The sequence below is a fragment of the Camelina sativa genome, chromosome 16 (assembly GCF_030686135.1).
Source record: "Camelina sativa cultivar CO46 ecotype springtype chromosome 16, ASM3068613v1".
NCBI lineage: Eukaryota > Viridiplantae > Streptophyta > Magnoliopsida > Brassicales > Brassicaceae > Camelina > Camelina sativa.
The window spans coordinates 22,785,094-22,801,183 of NC_141895.1; the positions used below are offsets into that span (position 1 = coordinate 22,785,094).

The 16,090-nt window shown below is 34.1% G+C and overlaps 1 protein-coding gene and 1 pseudogene across 1 annotated transcript; one reads left to right on the forward strand and one right to left on the reverse strand.

Annotated features, from left to right (window-relative positions):
• Nucleotides 1-6,076: 6,076 nt before the first annotated feature.
• On the forward strand, nt 6,077-7,928 carry LOC147925866 (pathogenesis-related protein 5-like). Its single transcript, XM_087491117.1, has 3 exons — nt 6,077-6,174; nt 6,410-6,666; nt 7,456-7,928. Exons 1-3 carry the CDS (start codon nt 6,126-6,128, stop codon nt 7,468-7,470), a joined length of 321 nt encoding a protein of 106 aa, XP_087347243.1. The 5' UTR covers nt 6,077-6,125; the 3' UTR covers nt 7,471-7,928.
• Nucleotides 7,929-13,316: 5,388 nt separating this feature from the next.
• On the reverse strand, nt 13,317-16,072 carry LOC147925867 (uncharacterized; annotated as a pseudogene).
• Between the last annotated feature and the right edge of the window lie 18 nt (nt 16,073-16,090).

Below are 16,090 nucleotides of genomic sequence, written 5' to 3' on the forward strand. Positions count from 1 at the left end.
TACGATTCATAATGACCTATCCTTCAACTAACTAAGTCTAATCACAATTTATGACAATTTACACAAGTACAAAGCATTCTAGTATCCCATTAAATTCATAGAGGAGATGCTTTAAGACAAACATCTTATCAATAGACTTGGGAGCTATCCTTTATACAAGGATAGCTTTTGCTTGTTGCAATTAATGACATAGCAACTAGCAACTTCATAAAAAAGTTACAGATCTTTAACTTTATTTTCAGATTAGGCTTTTTGAACTCTGTTTTTTACTAAGAATAGAGTTTTTTGAAGAGTTTTAGATTTTTTTAACTAACTTATAAAATATTTCCGGTTTTATATAAGTTAGATCACCATTAATCTTTGAGTTTTAACAGAGATCATCACCACTTATATTCTCTGACTTTTAACATACTTCATGACCAGATAACACTCCTAACTAATCAATTACAATAAACTAGGTGTCTTTAAATAGATCAGTCTGTTTTGAAAACAATCCTAACTAGATAGTACAAACCTAAAATTTATCAGTTATTACTAGCAAAGCAATGAATGAGACCAACTCTTCACCAACCAAAGCAATTTATGCTCAAGAAATCAATCATAACCTATACCAGGCTGTTTACTACCAAGCAGTTTACTTCCTCAATTTATGCTCAAGAAACCAATCATATTAACTTGTTGTACTACCAAATAAATTAATGAGACCACTACAAAGACCAACTATACAACAACCAAAGCATTTCCAAAACTGAGTCCACCAAACAACAACCAATGGACATTTCTGATGCTAATGGAATCAAGTATTTACCTCTGACTCGATGATTGTTGCTACTTCTTCTGTGATTTCCCGTTATGTGTTGCTTTCTTCACGTGACGCTGAGAAAACTCATGAAAAACAAACAATTGCAAGGTTATACTCAGTTTAACATAAAAGAATCCACATAATCCAAACAAACTGACAACAATCTTAGAGACAAAGCCAGAAACTCATACACTCAACTAGCTAAACCCAGAAACATAATCCAAAAACCTAATTCGAACCAAAACTAAAATCGCCGGCTTTGATGAATCGCCAAACGAATCGCCGTCAAGAGAGAGAGAGAGAGTCAAGAGAGAGAGTCGGAGAGAAAACACAAATGAACTGGACGAACCGATTTTTGGGTACGCCCTACCCAAACAACACCAACGACGCAGACGCTGCCATGTGTAACGAAGGACGCAGCAAATTACGTCCCGTTTGGAGGAACGTTTCTTCGAGAATTGGTTTATTTCGATTTAAATTTAAAATTTTAATACCGAAGGACGGACCAAACTAACGCTAATGCACTTGCTCTTATGTTCCGCATGAAAATTTGATGAAAATAGATGTTTGTGTACGTTCACTTACATTTTCTACAAACGCTTACAGTTTTGATGACATTTTAATGGCTTGCGAGTTTAAGACTTTAAGTGATGGAGAATTCAGCAACTAAGGAGAAGATCTTCTGCTTGGTTAATGAATTCATATCAGGTGAAGGACTTACTGCTATCCGATTTCAATGCTCAGGGCCGGGACAGCTCCCCAAACGAAGCTCAGAAATCAGAAGAACAACTCTATATTTTGAATATATACCGTTGCAACGTTTGCAATGAATATCTTTGGCAGCACTGTTCATTTATCTGACCTTGTATTCACATAGCTGTTTCAAAGTATATGCTGCTCTAAGTGGCACATATTTAACTTTTTCTACTTATCACAAGTTCCAACTCTCACCATCAATTGGTTGTTTTAGAGGAGATTCTAATAAAGAAGTAAAAAAATACCATTAACTCAGTTGTTCTCTTTTATACATCAAGACTTTACAGGCAGAGAATATATATTATGTGCTGCCTCTTTCATTATTAGCTCTTTGGGATAATTTCATTACATGTGTTTCTTTACATGTTCTGCTCACATACCATCTCTTGTGTTTCTTTACATGTATTGCTTACATATATCAACTTATCTCCTTATTTGAATAGGTTCAAGTGGAATCAGGTTATATTATAGAACCTACTTTGAACTTAATTTCTTTACCTTTTTGGTTGGGAAAGACTTGAGACACCCAATATAATTCAAACAATGTTTATATATAGATATATACAATTGATTGTCATAATTGTTAAGATATGAAAAGATTACCAATAATATTTTGACATATATTGTAGTATTTTTTTTTTTTTACATTCCTCCTCGTTTTTCTTTTTAATTATAGTTACCTATTGAAACCTAAATTCGAGAACAGTAGAAATATTATTCTTACATGCATGCTATCTTGTTTGTTGATTCAAGTAACTGAGTAAGGTTTCCCAAATAAGGTTTATTGTCGGTTCCAGTGGAATTCAGCTTCATAAAGACGGATGAAAACTATCATATTATCTCGAGAGAACAATTTAGAACTGTATATTGATAACTAGATGGACCTAAAGTTATATACAAATTCACTCAAAACCGATAAACGCTTCTTGGCTTTATAAATCTTACAGCTATTAATGTGTAATTATGTCTAATTTTAACAACTGCCATAGCCACAGTACATAACTTTGAACCGTGTGGACGACCATGTAACTTTGATTTGAGGACTAATAGAAGTTTGGTTATTTAACATTACCCGTTCTTATATAGCAAGAGTGAATCCGGATTGAAACCCTATCATCACGGTTTAGATTATTGTAACATCTCCTCCTGCTTGGTTGGGTTAATTGGTTAATAATAAAAAAAAGGAACTAAACCATGTTTGATGTAATGATGTCTCTGTTAGAAGAGCCCATCGTCTTCTCTCTCCTCCCGTTGACGAATCATAAAAATACAATTCAATAGTCCCCTTTCAGTGCAAAATTTTAATCGATATTTCACATAATGCATTAACCTATTTCTGTTTTTCTTCGGAAAAAACATAATTTTTGCTGGAAAAGTCGAAGTCAACTGGGTCCGTCGTTAACCTTGGCCACACGGCAGGTTATAAGCCAGTTAAAGTACTCTTCTTTTTTCTGAACCGTTCAAAGAAACCCAACAGTCACGGCAGGGACTTAGTTAGGCCATTTACGGTTTATGAACTTGTTTCCAACTCTAAGTCAGTCTTCTTAACTCAGAATTTTCCAAGTCTCCTGCTATATATACTAGGACTCAGATCTCCCGTGATGTCATGGGAGAAATATTTTAGAAAAAAAGTAAACAAAATTTAAAATTTAAAATTATACATTATAAAATCATTTGAATGTAATAGAATAATTTGAATACATAAACATTAAACATAAACTGTTACTAAAAACAAAACCATCAAAATGAAAACTTATAACAAAAAATATTATGTAGTATAGACGCAACTTTGCAAAAACCATTGTTTTAAGTATAATAAATATATAAGATATTTTATGAGGAATTATGATAAAGAGCTACAATTAAAAAGTCAATATGACAAAGTGATCCTAACTGAGAATATTAAACTAATTGTTGTAATGAGTAACTATAATTTTCTATTAAATAATTATAATTAAAATATAATTTAATAGTGAGTGAAACTGTATCAATGAAAAATTAAAATTAAAATACACAACTCTTAAAAACAAAATAAAATAATTGAAAATAGTTTTTAACGAAAATTACGATAAATAGACGCAACTGTAAATTCTATATTAAGTTTTATTAAATTTCTATATTGCTATAATCATTTCTAAAATTTGATTTAGATTGAAGAATAACGTTGAATATTAGATATTAATATCTAAATTATTTATATTCAACATAAAACGGAAAATTTGTTTCAACGAACAATGATTTGTTAGTTATTGATGATGAGACAAATATATAAAAAGTTCAAAAGACAAGACTATTTAAATAGACACACCTATTAAAACGAAAAAATGTGATAAAAAATATGAATAAAATATAGTGAAAAGACACAACTCTACAATGAACAGATACAACTGTTTCAATTTTTTTTTCTAAAATACAAATAAAAACAAAAAATTTACAAAAATGTACTACGAAAAATCGCAACTCTTGTTCTGCACTGGATTATTTTTATACCTAATAACCCAAATAAACTGCTTTTAAATATAAGGCATCTTTATTACCATATTGAAAAGTCAAATTCAAAAACTCACTATATAATCCATCTAACTCTTGGAAAAAAAACTCCAGGTATTTTCATTAAATTTTTATATTTAAAATTAACTAAAAGTTGTCAATTAGATTTATCATTCCAGAAATCTTTTGTTAAATCAAAATTGGAGAAATTTCTTTAAAATAATGAATGCTAGAGAATAATTTAGAAAGATGTAAAAACCGTTGAGATTGAAAGTTTATATTATTTTGTGTCATGACAAAAAAATGAAAACAATTCAAACAGACAGATATAGATATGTAGATTTTAAAAGATATGAATATTCGAATAAACAGAACTCTACAATGATCAGTTGCAACTTTACAAAAAAACTGTTACAATAAACAATCGCAACTTTTTGTAAAACACACAATTTAATTTATTTACAGTTTTTTTGGAAAATTATCCAAAAGGTACGATTGAAAAAACATAATTTTTGGTAGCATTTATTCGGATTGTTATTATATTCATCATTCCAAAAATCTTTTGTTAAATCAAGAATTAGATGAATTTCTTGACTTTTAAAATAATGAATGCTAGAAAGTAATTCAGAAAAATTTATAAACCGTTGAGATTGAAATTTTAGTTTATTTTGTGTCATGGCAAAAAAAAAATGAAAACAATTCAAACAGACAAATATATATAGATTTTAAAAGATACGAATGTTTCAATAATCACAATTCTACAGTGAATAGTTGTAACTTTTCATAAATAACTGTTTTAATGATCCATCACGATTTTTCGGAAAATATCCAAAATGTGCGATTGAAAAAACACAACCGTTAGTCGCATTTTTTCGGAATGTTATTATATATAGATTACATGTATCGTTTTAGCACTTTTTCAATTACAAAACAAAATTGTAGTATTATCCCCGTTACTTTAGGTTAGTTTATTAAAGGAATAAGAATATGCTATTAATAAAGAGTTGAAGTGTGAAATAGACAGATCAATTACAAAGAAAAAAGGTGTGAAAACTCCAAAATGACATTTAATCTGAAATGAGTATTTTAAGCCCATTCATGAGTATCCAAATTTTATTACTCTTTTGACACCAAAACAGATGATAATTAAATGGTACATATTGTCAAATGTTTGTATTTTAAAGATTTGATCTCATAACATGTTTTTGGTGAACTTCAGGAGAAAAATACACTAAAAGCTACAAATAAAAAAATAGATAAATACATCAGTTAAGAAGAATGAAAATAGAAATTTCAAAAACAAAAAGATTGAAAAAAGAAAGATAGACTTTAACATACACAAAATAAAAAAATAAAAATTATGAAGCGCGTCTCCTTTGCATATGTCCCTTATAGCCGATCACATAATTCCAGGATTCATATATGGCTCGTGGCGGATCTGAGCTAAAACCATTGGATTCGAATTTTCACACATTCCATTATTCCAAGAGCAATCTATCTTCAGTACACATCTATTTGGGTTTCATACTCGCGAACCACAACAAAAACATCTATTAGGATCTCAGCTCACAAGTCAGAACGAAACCTTTTTAATCGGGATATCATACTTAAAGATCACAAATAATAATATAATTGGGTCTCATACTCGCGCGGTTCACAATTAAATACAGTTATACGAATCTCATACTGCAAAACATAATATACCACATTTACCTAGATCGTATACCCATGCATGTCACACCACGTCACCACATAACATCTTACTAGACCCTAAGGTACGGTTTCAGTGTGCAATTGTTGGCCACGGCCAAATCAAAACCAAGTCTCAAGTTAGGATATATTTCTCGATTATTTTTACCACTGTATTATTTTTACAAAAAAAAAAAAAAAAAAAAAAAAAAAAAAAAAAAAAAAAGCGTAGAAAAGTCTGAGAGCCAAAGAAAATTCAGAGAGCTAAAGAAAATATCAAGAAACCAAAAAATATAACATTACTTCGAATCAGCACTTATAAATAGAGGATCGGTGCCACTAACATTCATCATCCACATCAAATAAACACAGAAAATAGATAAAGAAAATGGCGAAGGTGTCCAGTATTCACATTCTCTTCTTCGTGTTCATCACAAGTAACAACAACAAAACAACACTCTGTTTCTATTTCTTCTCTGTTTTCACTTATTATGTTTTTTTTTCCTTGGTTGTTACGTTACTACAGCATCGCCTTAATTTTAAAGGAGAATACTTTCAATCCTGTTGCTTAAGCTTCCTTTTGATTATTTATTCTTGTTCATCATCGTCTTCGATCACAATAATTATCTCCTCTTATTGATGGTTTGGTTTTGTGTGTGTTTGAAATCGCAGGCGGCATTGCTGCTTCCGCGGCCGTATTCACTCTACAGAACAATTGCCCTTACACCGTCTGGCCCGGAACTCTGGCCAGCAAAGGCATCACCCTCGGCGACGGCGGATTTGAGTTGACTCAAGGCGCTTCTAAACAGCTCACGGCTCCTGATGGATGGTCAGGCAGGTTTTGGGCTCGTACAGGCTGCAACTTTGACACTACACGAAAACACGGCGTTTGGGACTACTGGAATCGTCTCAAATCAGTCGCTAAGTCGGTATGTGCAACTATTGAAGGACTGTTATATTTGGTCGCAAATATTTGGTCGCAAATTGTTTTGGTCGCAAACCAGTCCCTTATTTGCGACGCATTGGAGACAAGGGTTATGGTCGTTAATTAGCGACTACGGACAGACCGAAACGTACCGTCGTAATGAACGACTCTATAGTGACTCACTGGCGCAGTCGTAATTGGCGACTACGGACAGACCGGAATATACCGTCGTAATTAACGACAGTATAGTGACTCGCTTTGGCAGTCGTAATAGACGACTTCTTTCAGACGACATGGTAGTCACAAATTAGCTACGTTTGGAAGACTGACTTAATACCACAGTAAACTTTAAAAATCTGAATTTTGGTCCTAAAATAGTCGCTGTTTAGTCACAAGATAGTCGCAAAGGAGTCAGAATTGTTTGTGACGGACTGAAGACTAAGTTTTTTTAGTCCCAAAATCTTGACATATACACAACAAATTTGGTACTTTGTTTGTGTTTATTTAAATTATAAATGGTCGCAAATCAGTGAAAATATACCTAGTAATTTGGGACAGTATACAATAAATTTTGAAAAAAAAAACCTGAATTTAAATTAAAATCCTGATTTGAATGATCTTAACAAAAAACATACAAATCATTCAACGATCATATACAGAAAATAGTTTTAGGCTAAGGATCTAGAAACACTACTACACAATCCAAAAAATAGTTATAGAGGCTTAAAAGAGATAGAATTAGTTTGTTAAGCATGAGAGGATGATACTGACAAAGGTGAAGTGGTTGGTGCAGTCGCAGGTGAAGTAGATGGTGAACTAGCTCCTGAAGTGGTTGTTGCAGGTTGGTTGACATTGGTCGCAGTGGCTGGAGTGATGTTGGTTGCTGGTGCTGCTGTGGTTAATGGCGCATTGGCTGGTGGTTGAGTAGACAAGAATTCTGCAACCCCCGGATCACTAGTCTTCAAGTAGGATACGAGCATCTCCAAGGTTGCAATGCGGTTTTGAGCGTCACGTTGCTCCTCATCACGTCTAGCATCTTCTCTGGCACGTCGAGCATTTTCTTCATCTTGATCAGCGAGCTTACGACGAGCAACCTGGAGTTGTTCTTGAATCTCTAACAGCGAATCTGGACTAGAGCTTGGATAAGTAGCCTTTCTTTTCCCTTTGGTGATTATCTCCGAGAGACTTCCAAGTCCAAAGGGGGTTCCCTTGGCATTCGTTACAGTACACTAAGACAAAAGAAGAGATGATCATTCACAAAACAAACATAACAAACAGAAATATCACACAAACCCAGATAGAAATATCACACAAACCCAGATAATCAACATCGAGTATTCTCAAGCATCAATCAAAAGTATATCAATATCAAGGATTCTTAAGCATCAATCAAAATCAGATACTTAGCTTAGCAAAATAAGACAATTATGATAGGCACAACAAAGACAATTGTACTGGAAATTACCTTTAAGAAAATGTCATCTTTTTCTTGAATGGGGAGGAGGGTTGCATGAGGAGAATCTGGCGAGGAGTGGTCTGTAACATCAGACTCCATTTGAGACATTACCTCCTCTATGTTCTTCTCATATGTCTCCACAACTTGTTTGGCCTTCTGAATAAAAACTTCCATCTGCCTTTGTATGTGTTGCGACAAACACCTCTCCAAGCGAGACAGGACGTCCCAACTTTTCTTCCTACAATGGATAGAAAAATGTTAATTGTGGATACTGAAATATTTAAATGAAATAATTAGAGTTAGTTTAGAGCATTTACCAACTCTTGTTGAATTCGCAAGTAAGATTTCTGGCTGGATAGATGTTTGTGGATTCCAAGACCGTCACGATCAGAATTACGGGCTTGGGATGCATTAGAGCTCTTCTCCTTAGCTTCAGGTGTGTCCCAATGCTCCCACATTTGTTTCCAAAGTGTAGGATTGATCCAAATCGGTGGCTCATCATACGTCTTTGCTTGACTTACAATTCCTTTCATTCTGTTTTTCGCTATCTTCACAAATCCTTCTCTCACAAGCTCAGTAATCGCAACATCCCAATTGTATTTCCTCTACACAGTACAACAATGTAAAGTAAGTGTCAAGTAAGTAAACAAAAGACAAACTCATTGACTTAGTTTAGTAAAAAAAGAAACTGTGTCTAAAAAGAAACTCATTACCGTAAAGGATCTAAAATATCTCTCCCGTATGTGTAATGGCGTAACCTTCCAGCTAAAGTATGGACCATCGAACTTTCTCCTTAAAATCCCAGAAATAACACGAGATAGCTTTCCTTTGTCTCGTCCAAACCTGTTACATAAATATGAGAGTGTTAAGTTATAAAATATAAGCCATCAAACATAAGCGAATGGATCACAACACAATAATCTAATGGAAATTGAACTAAACTTCACAACACAATACAACACAACACAACAAACTTTGAAAACAATTTAGAAACTTTGAAAACAACTAAGAAAACGAACCAAACTTTGAAAACAATAAGAAACTGAACCAAACAATAATCTACTTATTTTATCTAAACGATAACACAACACACAAAGCGTTATTCAAATGGGAGCAATGCGATAATCAAATTATAAAATAAAAGAAAAAAATATTTTACCAAATGATAAAATGATAATCAAATGATAAATATTTTACTTATTTATCAAAATAATAATCAAATGATAAAATAAAAGAAAAAAATATTTTACCATATGCTTTGAGTGTCGGGGATGGGATGCGGACTCAATATCGGGAGATGGTGTCGACCAGGAAGTGCAAGCAACTCATCCAGTTGCTGTTGGAAGTCTTGATTCTGAGCCGGTGGTGGATGCTCTTGACCGTCCTGATTCGGAGGCGGCGGCGGTTGGAATCCTTGATTCGGAGGAGCCAGCGGTTGATACACCGGATTCTGAGGATTCGGCGGCAGAAACCCCAGATCCTGAAGCGGCGGTGGATAAGCCGGATGGTGAAGCGGTGGTTGATATCCACCATTGTGAAGCGGCTGGTTGTATCCCGGATTCTGAGGAGCCACCTGTTGATACACCGGAACATGAGCATGCGGTGGTGGTGGCTGCTGCATCTGGGAGTGGAGCTGTTGTTGAAAGCCTGGTTGTTGTGGCTGAGGAGAAGCTTCTCGAGGATACTGGGGAAATGATGCTTGCGTATACCGAGATGGAAGCGACGGTTGAGATTGTTGGGAGTGTGAAGAATTTTCGTTGTGAGAGGAAGGGTTAGAGGAGTGAGACGACGAAGCGACATCTCTACTTCGTCTCGCAACGCCGCCAGATCCATGACCACCACCGCCAGATCTACGACCACCACCGCCAGATCCACGACCACCACCGCCGGATTTCATCGGAACAGAAGTCGGAGAAGAAGTCGGAGAAGAAGTCGGAATTTCAGTAGATTAGAAAACGAAAAGACAGAGAGAAAAGAAAAAAGAGGGTTTCGGGAAATTATGAGGGTTTCGATATTTACTAAGAGTGTTACTAAGAGTGTTCAATTTGATGGGGGGGGGAATAATTAAACTCGGGGGAATAATTACCGCTAATAATTTTCACTAAAATTTGGGGAAATTTTAATCCGTAAGAAAGTAGTGGTACTTTAAGACTACTTTGTGACTGTCGTAAACATTAAACAAAAACTATACTTAGTGGCAGAACAGTCGCAAATTATAAACCCAGACACCTACACGTCTCAATTTGTTGACATGCACAATCTAAATAGTGACAAAACAGTCGCAAAATATAAGTTCAGTCACAATATAGTCTCAATTTGTGACGTCTTTGTGACAATAAAATATTAGTATAATTTTGTGTTAAGATTTTATAACCAAAAACATATTAGACATGACCCTTTGATCATGTATACTCTCATTTAAGAGTTTAGTTTTGATAAAATATCAAACATAATAATTTTTATATGTTTTTGTAAATATATACAACCTTCACTACTTTAACTTAATTAAACACATGTAATTCTAATACATGTGTTGGAGGATATAAACATAATTGTCTAATTTGGTGTTTTATTTATGTGATTATAGAAATTTAGTAAATATTAGATGTCACATATAAGTAGAAATGTATAAGTTGATATTTTTTGTACTCAAATTTGTAAAATTCTAAAATTAATGTAAGATACTCGCTAAACCGTTGTACTTTAAGACTCTATTGCGACTGACAGAAACAGATGCACAATCACTTTAGTGACAAAACAGTCGCAAAATATAAGTTCAGTCACAATATAGTCTCAATTTGTGACGTCTTTGTGACAATAAAATATTAGTATAATTTTGTGTTAAGATTTTATAACCAAAAACATATTAGACATGACCCTTTGATCATGTATACTCTCATTTAAGAGTTTAGTTTTGATAAAATATCAAACATAATAATTTTTATATGTTTTTGTAAATATATACAACCTTCACTACTCTAACTTAATTAAACACATGTAACCCTAATACATGTGTTGGAGGATATAAACATAATTGTCTAATTTGGTGTTTTATTTATGTGATTATAGAAATTTAGTAAATATTAGATGTCACATATAAGTAGAAATGTATAAGTTGACATTTTTTGTACTCAAATTTGTAAAATTCTAAAATTAATGTAAGATACTCGCTAAACCGTTGTACTTTAAGACTCTATTGCGACTGACAGAAACAGATGCACAATCACTTTAGTGACAAAACAGTCGCAAAATATAAGTTCAGTCACAATATAGTCTCAATTTGTGACGTCTTTGTGACAATAAAATATTAGTCTAATTTTGTGTTAAGATTTTATAACCAAAAACATATTAGACATGACCCTTTGATCATGTATACTCTCATTTAAGAGTTTAGTTTTGATAAAATATCAAACATAATAATTTTTATATGTTTTTGTAAATATATACAACCTTCACTACTCTAACTTAATTAAACACATGTAACCCTAATACATGTGTTGGAGGATATAAACATAATTGTCTAATTTGGTGTTTTATTTATGTGATTATAGAAATTTAGTAAATATTAGATGTCACATATAAGTAGAAATGTATAAGTTGACATTTTTTGTACTCAAATTTGTAAAATTCTAAAATTAATGTAAGATACTCGCTAAACCGTTGTACTTTAAGACTCTATTGCGACTGACAGAAACAGATGCACAATCACTTTAGTGACAAAACAGTCGCAAAATATAAGTTCAGTCACAATATAGTCTCAATTTGTGACGTCTTTGTGACAATAAAATATTAGTCTAATTTTGTGTTAAGATTTTTTAACCAAAAAAATATTAGACAAAACATAACAGTCGCACTATAGTCTCAATTTATGACGTTTTTCTGACTATAAAATATTGATAAAATTAGAGAGAAAACATCATCGAAATTTCAATAAAATTATAATAACACTAGTGTTTGCGATTTCAATAAAATTACAAATACACAAATAATAAACATGAAAATTATTCATATTCCTCATTTTCATCTTCTTGATCTTCATCCTCATCTGAAGACGAAGACGACGACGAGTAGTTGCCACGAAATTCGTCTTCTTGTTCAGCATCGTTGATCTCAAAATCAAGTTCTTCATTAGGCTGATTACCATCTACGAAACTGTCAACTATGATCTCCTCTATTGAATCTGTCATTCCATCATCAACTGTTTGCTGCAATATAACAACCTCCTTTTGTTTTAAGTTCCCTTGTACAGCATGCCTTGGATTAACTTTCAGAACGTTGAGCCAAAGTTTTCGAGGTCGTTTAGTGTGAGGATATGAAAGATAACAAACTTGATCAGCTTGAGAACCTACACATAAAAAATGGTTCTCAATTAGATGTATATATATATCTATAAATATATATTTAAAATAGAACATTACCTAATATAAACGGTTCATAATGTCGGTATCTCCTTGATGACAACACGTCAACAATGCCTCCATCGCGTATTCGAGTGCCTTTGTCAATTGTAGAGTCATACCATTCACAATAGAAAAGTGTGACCCGTAAATTCAAAAATCCTGGATAGGTAAGCTCTATGATATTTTCAATGGTCCCGTAAAAATCGTCCTCGCCAGATGAATTGGAATAAGTTTGTCCTCGGACACATACCTCATAATTCATTGTTTTTTTAGTGAGACCGTGAGCTTTTGTGTGAAACAGATAACCTCTTGTAAAATATATAGGCCAAGACTTAACTTTATTTTCAGGACCGTCCACGATTTCATGGACCCATGGAGGAAAACTTTCAAAACCACCACGCACCTGTGCCAAATATATATACAAAATTTTAGATCACAATATTTATCATGTTGATATAATTAATTGGTGGATAGTAAAACATACATATTGCTTAATCCATTCATGGAAATCTTCTTCTCTTTTCGACCTAACATCTTCATCAGATAGTTTTGGATATTCATATCGAATTTGCGCCTCCAACAATCTGTATTTTATCAACAAAAAGTAAATATTTTAAAGTTTACCTAAGAACATATGGTTATAAATATACTTGGTAAATCAAAAATACCTCTCATGTTGCTGGAAATAATCACAATTGCGCAGAACATATGCGTGTGCACATTTATAATCTTTTTCAGTTAACCAAAATTCACTACTTTTTCCGCCTGGACGACCAACTTGAGTGAATATATCTGGTACTTGTATAGGATATACAGGTACTTCACCTTCTTCATGCCGAATTAACCTGTTAAAGTTTATTTTGTAAAACCTTTTCACAATTTTAGAAGTTGATAGAAAAATTCAATAATCATATTTGAAGTTTTACCTTCTTCTCCTTGTTGTAGAAATGTGTGAAGCGAAATAGTGTTCTGAGAAATAAGATATCTCATCATTCAAGTAGGATTGAACTATTGAGCCAACTGGATATCTTTTGTTCTTCGCTTTCCCTTTTAAACGTTAAAAAAACCTTTCGAAAGGATACATCCACCTATATTGCACAGGACCACCAAGTTGTGCTTCATAAGGTAGGTGAATAGGGAGGTGCTCCATTACATCAAAGAATGAAGGAGGGAAGATTTTCTCCAAATTACACAAGATCATGACAATATTATCCTTCAGAATTTCGAGGCGGGATTGCTCCAATGTTCTACTACATAGGTCGCGGAAAAATGCTCCAATCCCTACAAAGTTATAACATGTTATGTTGTTACATATAAATATAATATCAACAACTAAACCAAATTAAATGTTTAATTTATATACCTGAAATCGCCAGGTGGACATTACGCGGTAAAAGCTCTGCAAATATGAACGGAAGCAATCGTTCCATAAACACATGGCAGTCATGACTCTTCATTCCCGAAAACTTTCCATTTTTCATGTCAGCACAGCTAGCTAAATCTGCGACATATCCGTCTGGGAATCTAACATCTTCTTTTACCCATTTTAATAAAGCCTCTTTCGCTTTGGTTTTCAATCTCCAAATAGGGAATGGGGCTCTCCCTTGAGCATCTAGATGTAAATCTTGCCGGGAACAAAATCTTGCAATATCCAATCTTGACTGCACGTTGTCTTTCGATCTATCTTTTACATTCATAGTGGTGTACATCAAGTTATCAAAGACATTTTTCTCGACGTGCATCAAATCCAGGTTGTGCCTTAAATTCAGATCGACCCAGTACGGTAACTGCCATAATATGCTTTCTTTATGCCAATTATGCCATCTTCCGTAGCCTTTAACTTTCTTTTCGTGACCATTCCCACCGCAAATAGATGTTTTAGGTGCTTTGGCTTTCCTTATACGCTCATAGATAGCTTGACTACTCAGAGATGCTGGTGGCTCGTCATTCAATGAATCTTTTCCCTTCAGAAAGTCCTTTTTATTCTTCCGCATCGGATGACTTGTAGGAAGAAATCTCCTATGACAGTCAAACCAACATGTTTTCCTCCCAGCTGGTAATTGAAAAGCACCAGTGTCATCCATACAAATTGGACATGCTAATCTTCCATGTGTCGTCCATCCCGACAACATACCGTATGCTGGAAAATCGCTTATTGTCCACATAAGAACAACTTTCATGTTGAAATTTTGATTTAGTGAGATATTATAAGCCTCAACCCCATTATACCATAACTCCTTTAACTCATCGATTAATGGTTGGAGGAAAACATCAAGGCTGGCTCGTGGGTGGTTTGGTCCGGAGTTCAGAATCGTAAGAAATAAATACTCGCTGTTCATGCACATATCCGGAGGTAGGTTGTATGGAGTTAAGATCACAGGCCACAAAGTATGATTTTTGGAGACCCCAAATGGATTACAACCATCTGTACATAACCCAAGGTAAACGTTTCGTGGCTTTTGCGCAAATGTGGGATGTAAATGTTGGAAATTCTTCCATTCAGGCGCATCAGATGGATGACACATTACTCCATCTTCTGAATCATGCTCAGCATGCCATCTCATTGATGATGCGGTCTTCTCTGATTGGTACATCCTCTTCAATCTATCTGCAATAGGTAGATACCACATACGACTGAAGGGTATTCTAGTTCTACCCCCACTACTTTTGTACCTTGGCTTCCCACAGAACTTGCAATGCTCCAAATTCCCATCTTCTTTCCAAAATATCATACAATTCTCTATACATACATCAATTGTATGGTATGGCAATCCTATCTTTCGAACTAAATTCTCTGTCTCGTAGTATGAACCAGTAGCTTGATTACCCTCTGGTAAAACCTCCGTAAACAATTCAGCCCAATCGTCCATGCATGCCTCAGACAAATTATTATCAACCTTGATGTTTATGAACCTAGACGCCAATGATAGTTGCGAATGACCTTCATGACATCCATCATAAAGTGGACTATTTGCAGCATCTAACATGTCATAGAACCGTTTCGCCTCTTCAATGGGTTCTTCATGGATATGATCATATCCATGATCATATCCACTTTCATACTCATGATACTCATTAAAAGGCGTGGTACCATGAAATGCATCATTCACCATCTCAGCATATACATTTCCCTCAAATCCTATTGGCTGACTACCAGGTTGACTACCATGCTGACTACTAGTACTAGTATAATTTGTATTAGGATAATGACTACTAGTTCCTACCCCTAGCACGTCATAATCTTCACCATGTTCAGACCATACATAATAATTTGGCATAAATCCTTTACTATGCAAATGATTAGATATTGTCGTACCATGCAAAATAACATCGTTCTGACATTTTACGCAAGGACAGTAAAACCTACCTCCACTGTTTTGTGCCATAGGCTGGCTGTTTGCGAAATTCATGAACTGCTCAACTCCCGCCAAAAATTCTTTAGAGATATTATTTGTTCTTCCATCGATCCGATTATACATCCACTCTCGAGATGAATTCCACATAGCTTTTTTTTTTCTTTTCTTCTAAAAAAACAAATCTTCTTTCTCTCTTTTTTTTTCTTCTCTTCTAAA